Consider the following 18,381-nt stretch of genomic DNA (forward strand, 5'->3'; position numbering starts at 1 on the left):
ATAAAAATCGTAATAAGTTTGTATTACAGACACATAATTATGACACAAGACGAAATATTAATTCAACATTAATAGCACCTAAATGTCTCACATCTGCTGGTCTAAAGCATAGCATTAATTTTGGCCCTCGGTTGTACAATGCTTTAACTAAATTACACCCAGAACTTCTAACATGTAACCCACTAACATATAACAAGAAAATTAGAAACGTGTTAATATCTTCAATTTGATTAAATAAATTTATAGCCTATGTGTATGAATTAATCAACCTATATTATATTTGTATTCTATAATTTTGAAATATATATATACATATTGTCCTACTTTTGACGTGCGATATTATTCTTCTCTAGTGTTAATATTATATTATATAATTCCATTGCCGCTATAATTTAAATTTTAGTTCCTATTTTATTTTACTTATTTATTTTTATTATTTTTTCTGTATTTCTCTTATATTAATATTGTATTATATAATTTCTGTAACTGTAATTTTAATTTTATTTCCTATTTTATTTTATATTCTCTTACAGGCCTATTAATATTATATCTTAACTGCGATCGAACACGAGCGCTGCTCATTCGGTCTCAAATTTCGTTAATACTACTGTATCTCCTTTTTATATTGATGGTATTATTTTATTTCTATTTGTCTTGTTTGTTTGTAATTATATTCTTTATTCTGTATATTTAAATTTAATACGATTCGCGGACTTTTAGCTTTCCTTATAGCTACATATGTAGGAACGGAATATGTAATTACATACAATCCGGGCTCTAGTCATAACAATATAAAAAAGTGTTTTGATTAAGTTAACCATCTTTGCCCACATTTGTGTAAAGATCGAGTAATGGTTTTTTTAGTACTTTCGTATGAGCGAAGAAAAATGTTTAAAATTTCATCTGTTATTAGCATCTCAAATAATGAAGGGAAACATCACATTTCGAAGGCCAATCAGCAGAGAAGCGCGATTAGCACTGTTAAAATTAACTTTTCATCACCCATTTTAAGAATAATCTGTCTGGACAACGCACCAGCACATGTTGAGTGGGAAAGTACTGAGAACAGCCAACACACTTTTCTCCGAAGACCAGCGAAGACATACGGATGCAGCCGATCGTCATCGGAAATTCCGCTAGGGTCGTGTCGCGAGAACCCTGTCCGTCAGGACCGGCAGCCGGTTGCTTCCGTTCGGACAAGTGAGCGTTTACCGTTTAAAATACATGCATACGTCTCTCGCAGAATATTTCCGGTTCGTTCCGTTCCGGTCGGTTCGTGCCAGTGAGCGTCAACCTTAATGTAACTGTACTTAGCAACCAATGGAAAGGCAGCAACTTTTGTTACCAATTTGTCTCGTGTTTGTTGAAAAAAGGAATTAACGTCAACTATTATAAAGTATTTCTTTATATTAAAGCAACTCATCTCCCGGCGTAGCTCAGTTGGCTGCCGATCCGGAGTTGCGCCTGGGTTCGATTCCCACTTGGTTTTCCGCAACCGTAAGGCAAATGTCAGGTAATCTATGGCGAATGCTCGGCCTCATCTCACTAAATATCATCTCGCGTATCACTAGAGCGCGGAAAAATGTGCGTTACCACGCGATACAGATTAGTTTGATCTGAAGTATGGATGACGTCACAGGTACAAGCGCAATAACATAAATGCCCTACGAGAGGGCTGCAGTACAAGTAGGAACCAACAAAGTCCAGGCGTATGAAAATAATTTATTTAATACCCTCGAAACTTATTGCCGTGACACTAAGCAAACAATGCCGAAGTCCCTCTTAATAATGCAAGGTTTTTTCTCAATATTTTTTTACATTTTCACAAATGGGCAAAAAGCCTAAAAGTAAGTAAAATCAGGTTATCTGTCTCTCTGTGTACAATAAAAATAAGGATTACTTCTTAACATAACCTACCAAATGTCAGCTTCAAAATGAGCTCCCGTTCAATGTTCTGCAGTAAATGGTTCCAGAGTTCTGAGCGCTGAAAGAGGCTTGTTTTTATAAAATACGCTAAATTTGTCGCTCAACAATACGAAAACAATTTTATTTTCGACAGCATATTTTTGCAAATGCACTCTCCTCAGCGCCTTGTATAAATAGGGAAAAAATTAGGGTATAAAAAAATGCGAGGTTTTTTTACTGATCGATTCCATATAGCCCATATGTACATTATACGTGAGGCATACCCTTATTTTATTTCATAAAGCTCATACCTTGGGTTATCATTACGGTGTACCATCCTGTGCATGTGTTTGTGAGGATACAGTGTCCTGTAAGTGAAGGCATTTCAATTCACAATTGGGTGTTCTCTGGAACAATTTTGTGATGATGTATGTAATAACTACACCTCGGATTTTTAGGCCCAAATAGGTTGGGTTACAACAATTTTATGTAAAAATCCCTAAATGTATGCAGCACGAGAAACTCTCGGGCGATTGTATTGCATAAAATTAGGTGCATTAAAGAACGTATGTTTCTGCCCACGCTAAACGAGTCTAAAAATCCGAGGTCTATAAAAAATAGTGACAACCAATAAGTTATACGATGTGCTTTCACAGGATGTACTGGGTGCACCGCTTCAGCCAGTTTTTGACGCTGCTGCTTCTGTGGCGGGTGATCATGGTTCGTTCAGAGTCGGCTCGTCAGCTGTGGTTAACACTCTTCAACCTGATTCATCGGTTCACACAGTGTATACCTTACTTGGCTCAGGCGGAATGACATTCAGAGTGAGGTGGGCTCCACTCTGTGGCGTTGATCCAATTGGATGGAGGGTCTGTTTAAGCTCGCGAATGGGAGACATGAGCTCTCAAGCGAGCAGGAAGTATACAGTTTTCGCTGTAAGAAAAATCCTAATGTAAACACAAGCACGTGGCTGTCATACCCGTGATTGGCTCCCAGTCGAAACACTCACACGACGCAGGAAAATATAGTCCGTATTTGGAAACTATCATCTTGTATTATTTGAAAATAAAAAACTTGAATTGTAGTTGTTAAATACAATGAAACATATAACTTCACTCATATGTAAAACTATATGTAAAAGAAAAGCTACTTTTATATTTTGTTATGTACAGACGTGGATAAATTATTAGCAAAATTGAAGATTTTTATTACATATTTTTACGAAATATGATTCTTCAGTTTAAACTACAGTTGACATTTTTGCGTATTTCGAAATTATTAGCAAAATTGAAGACTTGTATTGTATATTTTTTTACAAAATTTGACTCTTCAATTTGGACTACATTTGATATTTTTGCATATTTACAAATTATTAGCAAAACTGAAGATTTTTATTATATATTTTTACAAAATTTTACCCTTCAATTTGGACTACAGTTTACATTTTGGATATTTCAAAATTATTAGCAAAACTGAAGATTTTTATTTTACATTTTTACAAAATTTGACTCTTCAATTTAAACTGCAGTTGACATTTTTGCATATCTACAAATTATTAGCAACATATGAAGATTTTTTGAAGGCCTATATATTTTTTACAAAATTTGACTCTTCAATTTAAACTACAGTTGACATTTTTGCATATTTCTATCTATTGTAATGATAGAAATATGCAAAATTGTCAACTGTAGTCTAAATTGAAAAGTCAAATTTTGTAAACAGAATTATCATAAAAATCGTCAATTTTGTTAATAATTTGTCCACGTCTGTACTATGAACGCGGATGAATACCAACAGTAATACCGAGGTAGTCTGTTCTTGTAACAAGCTGGCGTCACTTGAACTCGTAATTGTTCACGTAAGCACGTGGTACTGAAGTATGGCTTCTGCATCCTCGGTGTATGTGGTTATTAAACATGAGAGTGGAAACCCTCTCAAAAGCGGAGAAAAAGAAATAGTCTTAATTGTATATAATAACTGAAGTGAGGTTTAATTACAGTAATTATAAAGTAAATGTTTCCCAAGCAAATGAATGCATAGTAGTGAGGTTAGGCCTACCTTACGAGTAACGGGAAATGTTTAACATGAAACAGAATGTACAACAGTAGGCGGGAACACGTACTGAGAATCTATGGCGCCAAACAGCGGCCAATGAAGCCTCACTTCAGTCACGTGCTATTGTTTACATTAGGATTTTTCTTACAGCGAAAAGATCATATACTCAGAGTGTCGCAAATTCCTGCTACAGTAGTTAGGAAGAAATTATAACTTATAAAGTAAAGAATGTATGGCAATTTCTAGTTTTATAGGTGAGAAATTTGTAACAGAAATGCAATGAAATTATTAAAACAGAACAATGTTTTAATAGTAATGAGGTGAGGGAATATTAGTTGTTTAGTCAACTGTCCGAAGACAGGCCTGAACCTCACAAGTGATACCACGAAGACACCACTTATGAGGCAACTAGGCCAGGAGATAATGGGGTAGGGTAGCTAGTTCCTTTCCCCCCCCCATTGCATACATCGCCGACTAGCTATATATTACACTAGTCAGACTTCATATCACACAAACAATTGTTCTTCCTCTGACACATATCGTCAAGTGAGATGTACTGCAGGGTGATTCACGAGGATTTACCGTCCTTTACGGAGCTTATTTTTTAATACATTTTGAGCAAAAAATGTCATATAAACATAGTTCCTATTCTCAATATTTTCAGAGTTACACTAATTTGAAGTTGTTTGTAAAATACGTTTATTCTTTAGTTTGAAGGTAAATTAATAATACAAATAGAGAATGAACAAATCAGAAGTATCACTTCTTTAATTGGCAAGTATTATGAAGCTAAAAATGTGCTGTGAACTCCTTAGTTGCTTCGTACAAACATCTTTTTATATTTTTAACTAGAAAATTACATTATTCTTACGCACTTATCACAAAAATTATTACAAATAACACCATTTCCACCGACTTAATTATTTGCAGTCCAATTTTGCATCCTAATTTACAGTCTTGGAGAGTTTACAACACATTAAAAAAAATGTCGCCGTCCGCTTGAGTACACTTGGCCGCACGCTTGTGAACGGCACTCGTCGAGCTACGTATAGGTCTCGCAACCACGGATTACCGACGGAAAGAATGCGAATCAAACACTGCGATAAGGAAAGATCACGAGATAACTTGAATGATATTCAAGAGTACAGTCGGAAGAGAAATGACATCGATAGAATCAGTCTTGCGTTGTGATAGTTACATTACGACTTTAGTTTGTTCCATTGCATGTGAATATGTGTCTTGTATCGCACGGTATTATTATTTCATTCGTAAACATATGTTGCGCGTTTAATTAGCTTCGAATTTTTCTCTTGCTACGTTCTTTACTTCCACAGCGATGTCCTCATCTGTTCATCTTCTTGGAAGAGACAGTACTTCCATCGGCTCGCACCTCTCCCCCCTCGGCGTGCCTACATACACACGTCAAAACAGACAGCAACGCCACCATTGGTTTTCGGTAATCGTTTCTTGCGCGAGCTATAATTGCATACGGCTATCTTTGATTTCCGTAGCGCTCGCGCTGGCTGCTGACTGCACGCTGACCAAGATCACGGGCTCACAGCAATGCGTTCCAATAACGAAACGTAACTCTGTAAATACTGAGAATAGGGCTCATGTTTATATGACATTTTTTGCTCAGAATGCCTTCGGAAATAAGCTCCATAAAGAATGGCAAATCCTCGTAAATCACCCTGTATACGTATCAGCCAGAACCTCAATCAGATGATGGAATATTAGTATAATACTGAATATACCAGAAGGCGTGAAGGCTCTCTATTAGTGAACTTCCTTCTTTTTAGTAATTTTTTTAGTAGGTTATTTTACGACGCTTTATCAACATCTTAGGCTTTTTAGTAATTCAATATTTATCTTGTTCAGACTGATAATTCTGAGAAAACATTTCATAGTTGAGGAAAACTGAATATCTTGTTTGTTTGCTGGAAAGTAACAAATGTGAACATAAAATAACAAGTCATAGTTTTCTCATGAGTGATGCTCTATTGGTGTGACTTATGAGGTTCAAACCTGTCGTCAAACAGTTGACTGTACAACAACAAATAACCTTTTAGTAACTACGTATGACAGCATAATAATGCAAATATTAAGCATTACTGTATTATCTGTGTCTGTACATGTCATATTATTACATATCAATACTGGATTATAAAATAAATAATATTTCACAATTTTCTGGCGAAGGGGTGTGAAAATAGCATAAATTATGTAACTATGCGCCAGCAGTCGTATTATTAACGACACTAATACTTGAATTTTTGGCGTTTACTTTAAACAGTGCTTCCACCTCTTGGTTTTCAGTTCCTAATGGGAAAGTAAATATTACCGCTGTTTCTTCATGAATAAATATGAAACAATATGTATATTATAGACTACTATTAGGTCGGATGCACACAGAATCAGACGCGGCGCGGTTCTTCTCGACAAGACGTTTTGCTTTACCTTAAAAGTGTATCACAACGCCTAGCGGCAACTGAACACGACAACTGATAATTATGCTGGTTTTGTGGCCTAAAAATGGCGTCATGGTGAATTTTCATTATTTTGGAAGAAAAAGAGCTGAATAAATAGACAAAATGCGCTGTAATCCTTTTCGAATTTTATCGCGAATTAAAAAAACTATACTAATACGTTTGAAATGTTTTCAAACATAAAATTACTTATTTTGCAAACCAAGCTTTCAGGTATAACTCCGTGTAAAGTTGATTTTAATAATTTAGTGGGAAAAAATTGTCCCGGGGCCGGGTATCGTACCGGGACCTTTGGTTAAACGTACCAAAGCTCTACCAACTGAGCTACCCGGGAACTCTACTAGGCCTATACTGTTTTCGCTGTAAGAAAAATCCTAATGTAAACATAAGCACGTTGCTGTCATACCCGTGATTGGCTCCCAGTCGAAACACTCACATGGCGCAGGAAAATATAGTTCGTATTTGGAAACCACAATCTTGTATTATTTGAAAATAAAAAATTAAATTCTAGTTGTTAAATACGATGAAACACATAACTTCACTCATACGTAAAAAGCTATGTAAAAGAAAAGCTACTTTTATATTTTGTTATGTACTATGAACGCGGATGAATATCAACAGTAATACCGAGGTAGTCTATTCTTGTAACAAGGTGGCGTCACTTGAGCTCGTAGTTGTTCACGTAAACACGTGATACTGAAGTATGGCTTCTGCATCCTCAACTGTCCTTTGTGAAGACATAAGACTTAAAAATAATTTAATTACAGTAATTATAAAATAAATGTTTCCTAAGAAAACTAATGCATAGTAGTGAGGTTAAGCCTACTTGAGGAGTAACGGGAAATGTTTAACATGAAACAGAATGTACAACAGTAGGCGGGAACACATACTGAGAATCTATGGCCCCTAAACAGTGACCAATGAAGCTTCACTTCAGTCACGTGCTATTGTTTACATTAGGATTTTTCTTACAGCGAAAAGATTATAGACATCGATCCAATTTTCCCCTCTATATCCACAGACCTCAAAGTGGGCTGACAACCGTCAAGCAACCAACATTGAGTGCACACTAACTGTGTGACAAACTGTGGTTTTCTGTTAACGAGCAGTGACGTGTATTATGCAAATCAAGCTTTCAGGTAGTTTATCCAAAGGTCCCGGGTTCGATACCCGGCCCTGGAACAATTTTTCCCTCGAAATTATTCAGTTACTTATTTTGTCAGCTGATTGCGAAAATCTACCATCTCTAATGATAGAATATCTTCTTGAAAATTTTCTACGTCCAGTTCGTGGATATGGCTACTCACGCATGCGTAGTACGCTGCACCCATCAGACCGTCTGCTCGCGATCAAGTTAAAGCAGCCATTCAATGTTGTCTCCTCGTGTCTGCTCGAGACCATCGTGTTGCGTTTGATTCTGTGTGCACCCGGCCTTACGTTACATTGCAAATCATAAAATACAAATGTTTTTATAAACATAATTTTTAATTTGTGTAGAACATGTTTAAGATTTCTGTTTAAAATACAATAGCGGACAAAAAATTTGGGACAATTGAATTTTGCTTTGTAAATGCATTTAATAGGCCACCAATATGTTTTTAATAGTGATTAATAATATTACTATACAAAAAAAGAAAATGAACATGACTTCATTACTCCAACAACTACCAACAATACAATGTTTCACATACTATATCTACTCATATTTTATTACCTCATATTTACAAATATTAGAAAGTATGGTCAAATATGGTCAAGTATGGTCAAATTTATGAATATTCTTTTCAGAAATAATATGTATTACCTGTTTGTAAAATACTGAGATTTTCTAAAAATAAAGAAAAGTTTGACATTAATCGTATCTCGCAATATTTTCACCCCGTTAATAATAATTGAAGACCTGAATAATTTCGAGGGAAAAATTGTTCCGGGGCCGGGCATCGAACCTGGGACCTTTGGCTTAACGTACCAACGCTCTACCAACTGAGCTACCCGGGAACTCTACCAGACACCGATCCAATTTTTCCCTCTATATCCACAGACCTCAAAGTGGGTTGACAACCGTCAAGCAACCAACATTGAGTGCACACTAACTCTGTGTGACTTAAATTGTGGTTTTCTGTTAACGAACAGTGAAGACCTCCCCGGAAAAGGATGTAACATCAAATTAATGAAATATGTAACTTAGATGGAAAAAGTAATTTTGAAGAATTTATTTATAACAATAAATGATTGTACCCAATAGCTGAATAAACTCGTTTCCTTGATTAGTCAAGTGGTTCTGCTAGTAAATATAGTCCTAACGAAATATGCCCCTGAAATTATTTTCCTTTCTCCTGAAACGTGTATTATAGATTTGTTGGTTAAACTCTTATTCCGGGTAGGTCTTCAATTGTTGATATATTCTCAAATTGCAGTTGTAAAGATGGCAACTGTTAAAATGTTCCCAATAACATACAGAATTTAAAAGTTTCGCCACTGAGTTTTGGTCACTTTTGGTCATTTTCTTCACTTTCCAAATATGACGTCAAACAATCTGCCGCTTTTACTGTAGTGAAGTTTTCATCACGATATTCTAAATTGCGAAATTAAGTTTGTCTCATGTAAGTAGTTAGTATATTCAGAATCCACATTATAAACTTTAATGAGATTTATTGCAAATCAGAAAGTTTACATTTTAACCCGCTAAAAATAAAATAGCTATCTCCTGAATGCCTATATCGAGAGTAAAGAAACTTTGTACACACATCCACTACAGGTTTGTGCATGAAATGCTGCATTCATGCAAACATATGATTATTATTAAGAAAGCTATGCCTTTTTATGTCTGGCAGTGAAGTTCAAAAGCAAAATAAATAAATAATAAAAAAAAATGTTTAAATTATTTTTTACTACCGGTAATGAAGTAGCCTATACTGACAAGGAAAAAATACAACATTTCATTACAGAGGTCTTAGTTTCACTTTAGTCCACAGCTGTGAGAATGTCTGACCGTGAAACGAACGGGTACAGGTCCTTGCAAGTATTTAATTTGTGATATTCTATTCAAGGTTCGCATATTTTAAATTAATAACGAATTGAAATCATAAGGGAAGAAGAAGAAGAAGAAGAAGAAGAAGAGAGTTTAAATTTAGCTTAAGATTTCCATCGAGACCATTCCAGTCATGCATGTACATTTACAACGCAACATCGATTGTTGCAGAACGAGGTAATGCACGGTATAACATTCTTCGGTCATATCCAGTACATTTGTAAGCTATGCCGTGATAGTTATAAAAAACACGGAACAACTGGATAATACGCTAAGCTAACCTAACCAAAACTAATCTAACCTAACCAAAGCTAATCTAACCTAACCAAAACTAATCTAACCTAACCAAAGCTAATCTAACCTAACCTAAGCTAAGCTAATCTAATCTAAGCTAACATAACATAACACAACCTTCGTAAATGCAAGGCCTGTAACCGGAGCAAGAAGGGATCTCAATCATTTAATCTGCAAGTACACGCAAAAATAAATTCAAGTAAGGATCACGCTCCCACTGCACGAGAGGTCCGCGCATGCGCTACAGCAAAACTGTTTCTGTCCCGAGCCTCTCATCTAAGGCACTCGTCATAATTTACTCGCAATATTTACGCAAATACACATTGTCGCTAACAGTGGTGCTATCTCTCAATAATGTTCAGAACGAAGGAGGTAGACAGAGAGAAAAAATTTCTCCCGCCAACTACGCCACACACCAGCGTCATGTTCTTATGTTGGTGACATTGTGTATTTACTTAAATTTGGTGGTAAACGTAACGGCACGGTTCAAAGTGACCGTGCTAATTCTCCAGTATAGCGAAAAACACTAATTTTCCAAGATTATGTTAGGCTGAATAGATTAATTACAATTCAAATTAGTGCTTATTGACATCCCAGTCATACTAAAGGAGTTAACATTATTTAAATCTCATGTTTACGTATTGTGTTTGAAGACGAATATTCTCTAAGTGTTTCGCATCATTCATTATGCACATCAAAAATACGCGTCACTGGTTCTGTGGAACACAAACTTCGGTTAAACGAGCGTTGAAGGAGTTCAGCTGATTTTGGAGTAGACACCGACGCACTTAGATTAGGTTAGGTTAGGTTAGTTTAGGTTTTTATTATCCTGTCAAGATGAAGGTGAAAGCGATTGAGTGTGATTTTTTGTTTTCTACGTTGGCAGTTCAAGTGCGTCGGTGTCTATTCCAAAATCGGCGGAAGTCCCTCAACGCTCGTTTCATCAAAACTTCTAGCCATTTCTTTAAACACTTATTATTTTAGTAAGCATTGGCCATGTCATCTTCCCGCAACAGAGGTCCAGGCCATACACAGTCAAATATTGTATTTACATAGGCCTATATTTTAATTAATTCTATACGTTTCATGATTAACATAACATTGTCAGCCTCTTTACACTCTAACAAGAAAGTATGTGCCCTGGATTTATATTGCGGGAAGATAGTGGCCTTACCAATGATTACTACATAACCTTTTTTTTTATAACATACTGTAAATACAAACCTGGATGTTGTCCACTTAAATTGTAGGTCCACGAACTCATTCCAGTAATTTATCACAAAAATAGACTTGGCAGTAATTTCTAAATTCCTCTAGTTTCGTGCTATATTACATAATGCCACCAATAATATTGCATTATTGTCTTTTTCATTCACAACGAATAACCATTTTGGTTCACTAAACTTCAACATGTTCATCCACATATCACACGTCACCCATCTAAGAGCACTTTTGTTGTTTATACTCAGATGAATTTATATACTATTGTCTGATACCTTATTTCTGCAAATACAATGTTATGAAACACATTCAATTCATTAAAAACTGTATCTTAACCCTTACTTCATGTTTCACCCATTAAATTAACAAAAACACAAGACTATCTACTTCCGCACGGTAACAGTTGAAGACGATTTATAACATAAAGAAAATCAAATCTTTCGTCCGAAATAAAGCACGACCAAGTTGTGACATGACTCAACGTGGAAGGGGTTGTATTCTCAAAGTAAGGTGGAGGACTTAAAGCTACGGATCTTCGACGTAGCGGAACTGTAGCTTCAGCGCTATTCAGAAACACACACACATCTGTACTCTGCAATGCAACAAAAAACAGCCTGATACGGACGCGAAACGATACCGTCATAGAGTAATAACTTCTAGAGCACATAACCGGTCTCGGTGGCTATTTTAAGCGATGAAAAACCAACTCTGTGGTGTAGGGGTCAGCATGCTGGTCTCTTACGCAGAGGGCCCGGGTTCGATTCCCGGGAGGGTTGAATTTCCTGTTGAGGTTTTTCAGGGTTTTCCCTTAACCGTAAGGCAAATTCCAGGAAATTCGGGCCACAACATCCCTGAATATCACCGGCCTCATTCATCACCGAAATCATATTCATAACAAATCAGTAATACACACACACACACACACACACACATATATATATATATATAAATTCTAAATTATAGACATCAGCTCAAAGAATTTGAGTGACCACAAGGGTCCTGAATGCAATAAACATGTACAATATAATGAAATGTGATACACTAGAGAAAAAAAGAAAGTTAATTGTTTAAGGCAAATATAGGCGGATTAATTGAAATACAGCTGATGATGTAATATTTTAATATTTGAAGAGAATCCTTGATAATATTTATGACAGACATTACATAATCAAAAGGAATGCGAAGTTCCTTAAGATAATTCCATGTGAATTTGGAAATAGAACCTCTACTGCCAAACAGCAAACCAATGACAGACCATTGTTTAAGACGGACGTTGTACTTTTGAGAAAGATAAGGCAGACAAGGTTATTATACATTCGCTATTTAGTTCACAACAATAGAACCAGTCTCAACAATAGTACACAGGCCTTCGGATTTCACCCAAAAGATTAACTCGCGAAATGACCAAAGATGTTAAAGCGAGTATAAAAAACAGCGAGAGAGAGAGAGAGAAAAAGAGAACAAGAGATAAAAATTGAAGTCTCATTCCTAAGCAGAGATTAATATTAATGTCTCCGCCAACCACTGCCTGCTGGATCGCATCTTATAGCCACAGTCTACTATATACAGTCACGAAGCTAGAGTTTTGAGGATGCTAGAAACAATAGACTGTGCCGGTACTATTTCGCATTTTCTGTAATGAGGCGATATTAGCGATCCTAGTGGTGAGCAACTATCTAATGTTTGCATATTTACTACGTATTAAGCTTCGTGACTGTATATACTATACTGTGCTATAGCTGCGTAAACTGCCTACTCAATCAAAGTTATTTTGCCGCTAGGTGGCAGGCAGTACCCACCGCTATTAACATTATCAGTTTACGCAGTCACTACCATCCATGTAGTGGCTACTCGCACATAACTCTCGATTGGGCAGGCAGTGTAAACAGCCATAGGGTGTAATCCAGCAGGCAGTACCGCCAACATATTTTTCAATTTCCTCTTTGAGTTACCGATATAGCTGAAGCGACAGCGCATTTGCCTACTCATACGAGACTCCACTCGGGCTTGGGTTCGGACCCCACTTAAGCCGATTACATAATTGGTTTTGACGTAGAATAGTTCTTTCCCCGCGCCAAGTATGAACATCCGTTTCGGGATCCGTGGTGAAACAAAAATTGGCAGAATTTCAAATTCTTATTGCAACAACACTATGAGCCATAGCTGAATGCTAATGCTATTAGTATTTAGGCCATGAACAAAATGTAACTTAAGAAACCACGCCCAATGACATCACTTCCCTCGCTACGGGCAAGAGGACGCCGATGTTGCGTATAAAATTAGTCGTGCCTAGCGGTCTCTCTCAGTAATATCTCGGCATCGAGAGCAGCTACAGACCTGTGCGACCACTCGTTTGATTTGCATTCGCGAGCTCTGCAATATTAAAGTGGTAATTAGGGCTATGAAAAGGGAGCAATTAAAGTTAGTGATGGTACAGATTGTACGCTGCTTACGTCAAGTTGTAGGGGAAATTCACCCCATTCCACCCGCCGCAACTATACTCGGTACCATCACTAGCTTTAACTGCTCCCTTTTCATAGCCCTAGTGATAATAGTTGCTGTCGCTTACTGTTTCCATATTATTTACATTTACACTTCTTATTTAAGTTACATTATAAAATTATTTTCATGTGATTTACAAACATGACTTAACAAGTAGTGTAATAGCAGTTAGTCAAGTAGTTGTAAATAGTTTCCTTAATCTATCACAAAATATTTCAATATCCAGTAATTTCATCACTATACAATTTTGTTATTCTAGGTTTAATGTGTAATTCAGTAAATATAAAATATTCTTTGTTTTTCTATGATAAATTATCTAGCTTTAATTAGTGAGGTAATCTTTTCGTACTTTGATTTTATTTTTTATTTTATTGGGTTATTTTACGACGCTGTATCAACATCTAGGTTATTTAGCGTCTGAATGATATGAAGGTGATAATGCCGGTGAAATGAGTCCGGGGTCCAGCACCGAAAGTTACCCAGCATTTGCTCGTATTGGGTTGAGGGAAAACCCCGGAAAAACCTCAACCAGGTAACTTGCCCCAACCGGGATTCGAACCCGGGCCACTTGGTTTCGCAGCCAGACGCGCTGACCGTTACTCCACAGGTGTGGACTCGTACTTTGATTTTTATTGTAATTATAATTGTAAATTTAATACTAATTGTAATTTTATTTGTAATTGTAATTGTAAATTTAATACTAATTGTAATTTCATTCTTCATATTATAGTTGGAATCTCCTGGTAGAGGGGCAGAGAAGGCCTGAAGGCCTTATCTCTACCAGGTTAAATAAATAAATAAATAAATAAATAAATAAATAAATAAATAAATAAATAAATAAATACTAAATACTTAGTCAAAATTAGGTCATCAAAGCAAGCATGACATCGGCGTATCAGATTCTACCACGCCCTTTTAAATATTACTGGCGTGTTTTTAATCACATCACAGTCGGCTACAATCCTGGCAATTGAAAGATTCAGAGCCATAGTGGGCCAAGCGCCATTTATTAAAAATGGAGAAAGCAAGGGTTAAAGTTAGGTAAGTGAATACCATAGTTTAATGAAGATTGACATATCATTTAGTTTGAATGTGTATACTTTATATTACTTGCTATACGTTTCCATTGAAATTATGGTGATAACTTCATTTTAACCCTTGTTTTCTACGGTTTTAGTAAATGGCGTTTGGCCCACTATGGTTCTGAACCCTTCAATTAATCCCTCTCCGTTCTTACGGAGTTCTCATAAAAACAAGTGATTTTAGATATCCCGATAGAAAATAATCGAATGGTTTCTTGCCGGGTGACCTCGCAGGGTAGATAGAATCTCCCTTTCCAATCCAGCGACTAGGAAATGTATCATCCAGATTTTTCAGACATCTACACTGAAGTGAGGCGGTATTTCGTCATGCTGCAGCCACATTCTCTGCGGACAGCAAAGGATTCGTTCTCCAACAACTCAGACAAAACTCCTTTCACGGCCGTTCAGACGGGAAAATAAGAAAAACGGTCCAATGAGTTGATCTTGTATTCTACAATAACAACTCAGATATTTACAGAGAAACTGACTTGATCCCCTAATCTGGCTTCGCAGACTCCGAGTTCAGTAGCTAAAAATCTTCAGTAGAGCATCCATCCTCTATATCAGGCATGTCAATTGATGCCCACAGGAGCAAGCGCGCGCTTTAGAGCCCAGGAGAGCCTGAGCGCTTTACAGCGGAAAGGAAAGAGACAGACGAAAGAGGTGGTATATGCCGCTTGGTCGAGCTATATTCAGGGATGGCCAGCACTGATTCAATAGATAAAGGGAAGAGAACTTATTAAAACTGTATCCATGTTAATTTTTAGATTTTCCTGAGAAGTATAAGTGCATTATAAGAATGAAAGTTTTAATTTTAATGCTCATTTTTCATAAGTTTGATTTTTATATTCAAAAGAAATATTTTCTCAACTTTTCGTATAGAAAAGTGAAATTTTCAGGTATAGGCCTATTTATTTAGTAGCCTTACAGAATGTTTTCGTAAATCTAATATACCGTATATACGTATTACTGAAGATAGTGTATTGAACATTTTAAAAATATTCGCATGGAAATTGTTTGTAAGGAAATGAATTAACAAAGCAACTACTGTTACATCATAAGCAAAAGATACGTGCCCATGTGTTGTAAAAATGTCAGCTCTATAGCTTCAGCAGATTTCGAGAAAATAATTTAATATTTTGATGATAGGAAGTTGCTCACAAATATCACCTTAAAAGCATAATGCGATAAGAGTTTTGTTATCGTATGTAATATTAGTTACACTTAAAACAGATACAGTACCTAGGTAACTTTGCTTTGTACTGTAATATTGTTTTGATTAGTTTATTGATTACCTTTGTAAGATATGTCATACTCAATCTCTTTCTTTGGAATATCACTTTCTTTATGAATGATGTGTTTCATCCACTTAATACAGTATAATATTATACTAGTATGGAATTTAAGTGAATATTCCTTCTTAACTCTCTATTATGTTATTAAGATTTAAAACACAAGTGCAATATTAAGAATTCAGTGTTAGTACTTTCGTTTTACAGACAATATAGATAATATTAAACAGAAAGAAGCCATATAAAAATAACGACATAAAATTTCACGTTCCGTTTGAAGTTTGTGCACCACTGTTTTCTTAATCCAACAGGTTGCTTATTCATATACACAACCCTTCTTCTTTCCATACTTAGCGCTTGCTGCCCGCGCACGATGTCAAGGTCAGAAAAATGCGCTTGCTTTGACATCACTGCTCTATATTTTCATATTTAATGTTTGTACGGTTTACTGAATCATCCGGTATAGTGTAGACTGCATTATTATTTTGGCCTTCTCTCTGTGATGTAACGCAGAAGCAAACTGTTCTTCCGACTGTGGTGAGCCTATAAGACAGGAGGGTGTGACTATAGGACGAACCATAAAACTGTAATGCTGTTACCACCACAAACCGCTGGCACTTGTGTTTACTGTGGTATAGAGAAATCGCTTGCAATTCAAGGAAGTGAAAGACAATAAAAGAATACAGGGACGCTGGATTCTTGTGTTGTCTTAACCACATCGGTAAGACATCCTTTCCTCCTATTTTCGTCGTCATAGTCGTCAATGGTGATGGTTTAATGGCTACTATGTTTGTTACGACATCCAAGATAATGCTTGAGTCCAGGGGCGAATGCTAGTCACGAAAGTTAGGCTTGCTCTTTTATTCATAGAGGAAGATGGGAGGATACAATAATTCATAATTAATAAAAATAATCAGACCCACATAAATAATTTATTTTATAATTATGAAATCATTATGAGTCATGGATCATATTCGCTTATGAGATGTAGAAGTTCGATATAATATAACAAACATGGCCAACAAAACAGTTTATTTAGTTTTTTTTTCGACCCTGCCAACCAATGCACATTGTTGTACTGAGTTGCACTGAACGAGCGCACATATTCTCTATAATGTCTGTCTTCTCTTGAATAGTCCTTCTGGAAAATGGATTTAATAATAAGGTTTCAATAACACACAATTCCGAACTCATTGCAATACTTCAAATTAATGTTTAAGAATTAATAATACATGCAGCAGCTAACACATGCATTCCCCTCATACAATTACATTGCACTCGCAAATCACAGCACATTCCCGCTGTCAATACTGCTCTGTGTAACGTTAAATAGTCGTTGGTGTAGCTCTCGGACCAGAGCTTCAAACAACACATAACAGAAGCATGTGCGCCTAGGACGGACTAAGGAGGAAGGCACTTGCGCGCGCATCATATTCTCGCTGTTTCTACGTCTTTCCTGTAGCTGCGAGAAACGAGCAAGCGTTGCGATACTTGCGGTGTGCAGCCTGCGGATGGTATTACGCCTATACAGTATTCCAAATATCAAAATAAATTTTAATGCACGTAATCCCATTTTGAGAAATACACATTCTACGAAAATATTGGGCTTGCGCAGTAAGCATAGCATGCCCTGAGAAATCGCCCCTGCTTGAGTCGCATCTCATGAATACATCCATTTCTCGCCGACAAAATCTGCAGGTAGCACAATTGGCACATAGATGAAGAAACATTCAACATTTGGGACATCAGCTTCATTGTAGGGGAAAGCAAGGAAAGGAGAACCTCTCCTTTGGGTCCGTTAGCAAGGGATATTCTTCAAGATTAGGGCATTTTTATGGCATTCATTCATTCATTCATAATGTTCTGCTCAAGGGGAGGTCTTTCACTGCAAACCCAGCATTCTCCAGTCTTTCCTATTATCTCCCTTCCTCTTTGTCTCCGCATATGATCTATATATCTTAATGTCGTCATCATCTGATATCTTCTTCTACCCCGAATTCTTCTCCCGTTAACTATTCCTTCCAGTGCATCCTTCAGTAGGCAGTTTCTTCTCAACTAGTACCTAGCCAATTCCATTTCTTCTTTCTGGTCAGTTTCACCATCATTCTTTCTTCATCCACTCTTTCCAACATAGCTTCGTTTCTTACTCTGTCCATTTCACACGTTCCATCCTTCTCCATACCCACATTTCAAAATGCTTCTATTCGCTTCTCTTCACTTCGTCGTAACGTCTATGTTTCTGCCCCATACAATGCTACACTCCACACAAAGCACTTCATAAGTCTTTTCCTGAGCTCCTTTTCCAGAGGTCAGTAGAAGATGCTCCTTTTTCTATTAAACGCTTTCTTTGCCATTGCTATCCTCCTTTTCACTTCTTGGCAGCAACTCATGTTACTGCTTATATTACACCCCAAGTATTTGAAGCTGTCCACTTGCTCTACTGCCACATTTAGAATTCGCAAGTTTACCTTCTTTACTTTTCTTCCTATGACCATGGTCTTCGTCTTATTTGC

The 18,381-nt window shown here is 36.6% G+C and overlaps 1 protein-coding gene across 1 annotated transcript in view; it reads left to right on the forward strand.

Annotated features, from left to right (window-relative positions):
- Positions 1 to 8,302, forward strand: part of LOC138714611 (putative fatty acyl-CoA reductase CG5065) — a 147,851-nt gene extending 139,549 nt beyond the window's left edge. The window contains exon 9 of the mRNA XM_069846635.1: positions 2,562 to 8,302. Coding sequence (XP_069702736.1) covers positions 2,562 to 2,721 — 160 coding nt within the window. The 3' untranslated portion in view covers positions 2,722 to 8,302. The remainder of the gene's footprint in view (positions 1 to 2,561) is intronic.
- The last annotated feature ends 10,079 nt before the right edge of the window (positions 8,303 to 18,381 follow it).

Source organism: Periplaneta americana, chromosome 15 (assembly GCF_040183065.1).
Source record: "Periplaneta americana isolate PAMFEO1 chromosome 15, P.americana_PAMFEO1_priV1, whole genome shotgun sequence".
Classification (NCBI taxonomy): domain Eukaryota; kingdom Metazoa; phylum Arthropoda; class Insecta; order Blattodea; family Blattidae; genus Periplaneta; species Periplaneta americana.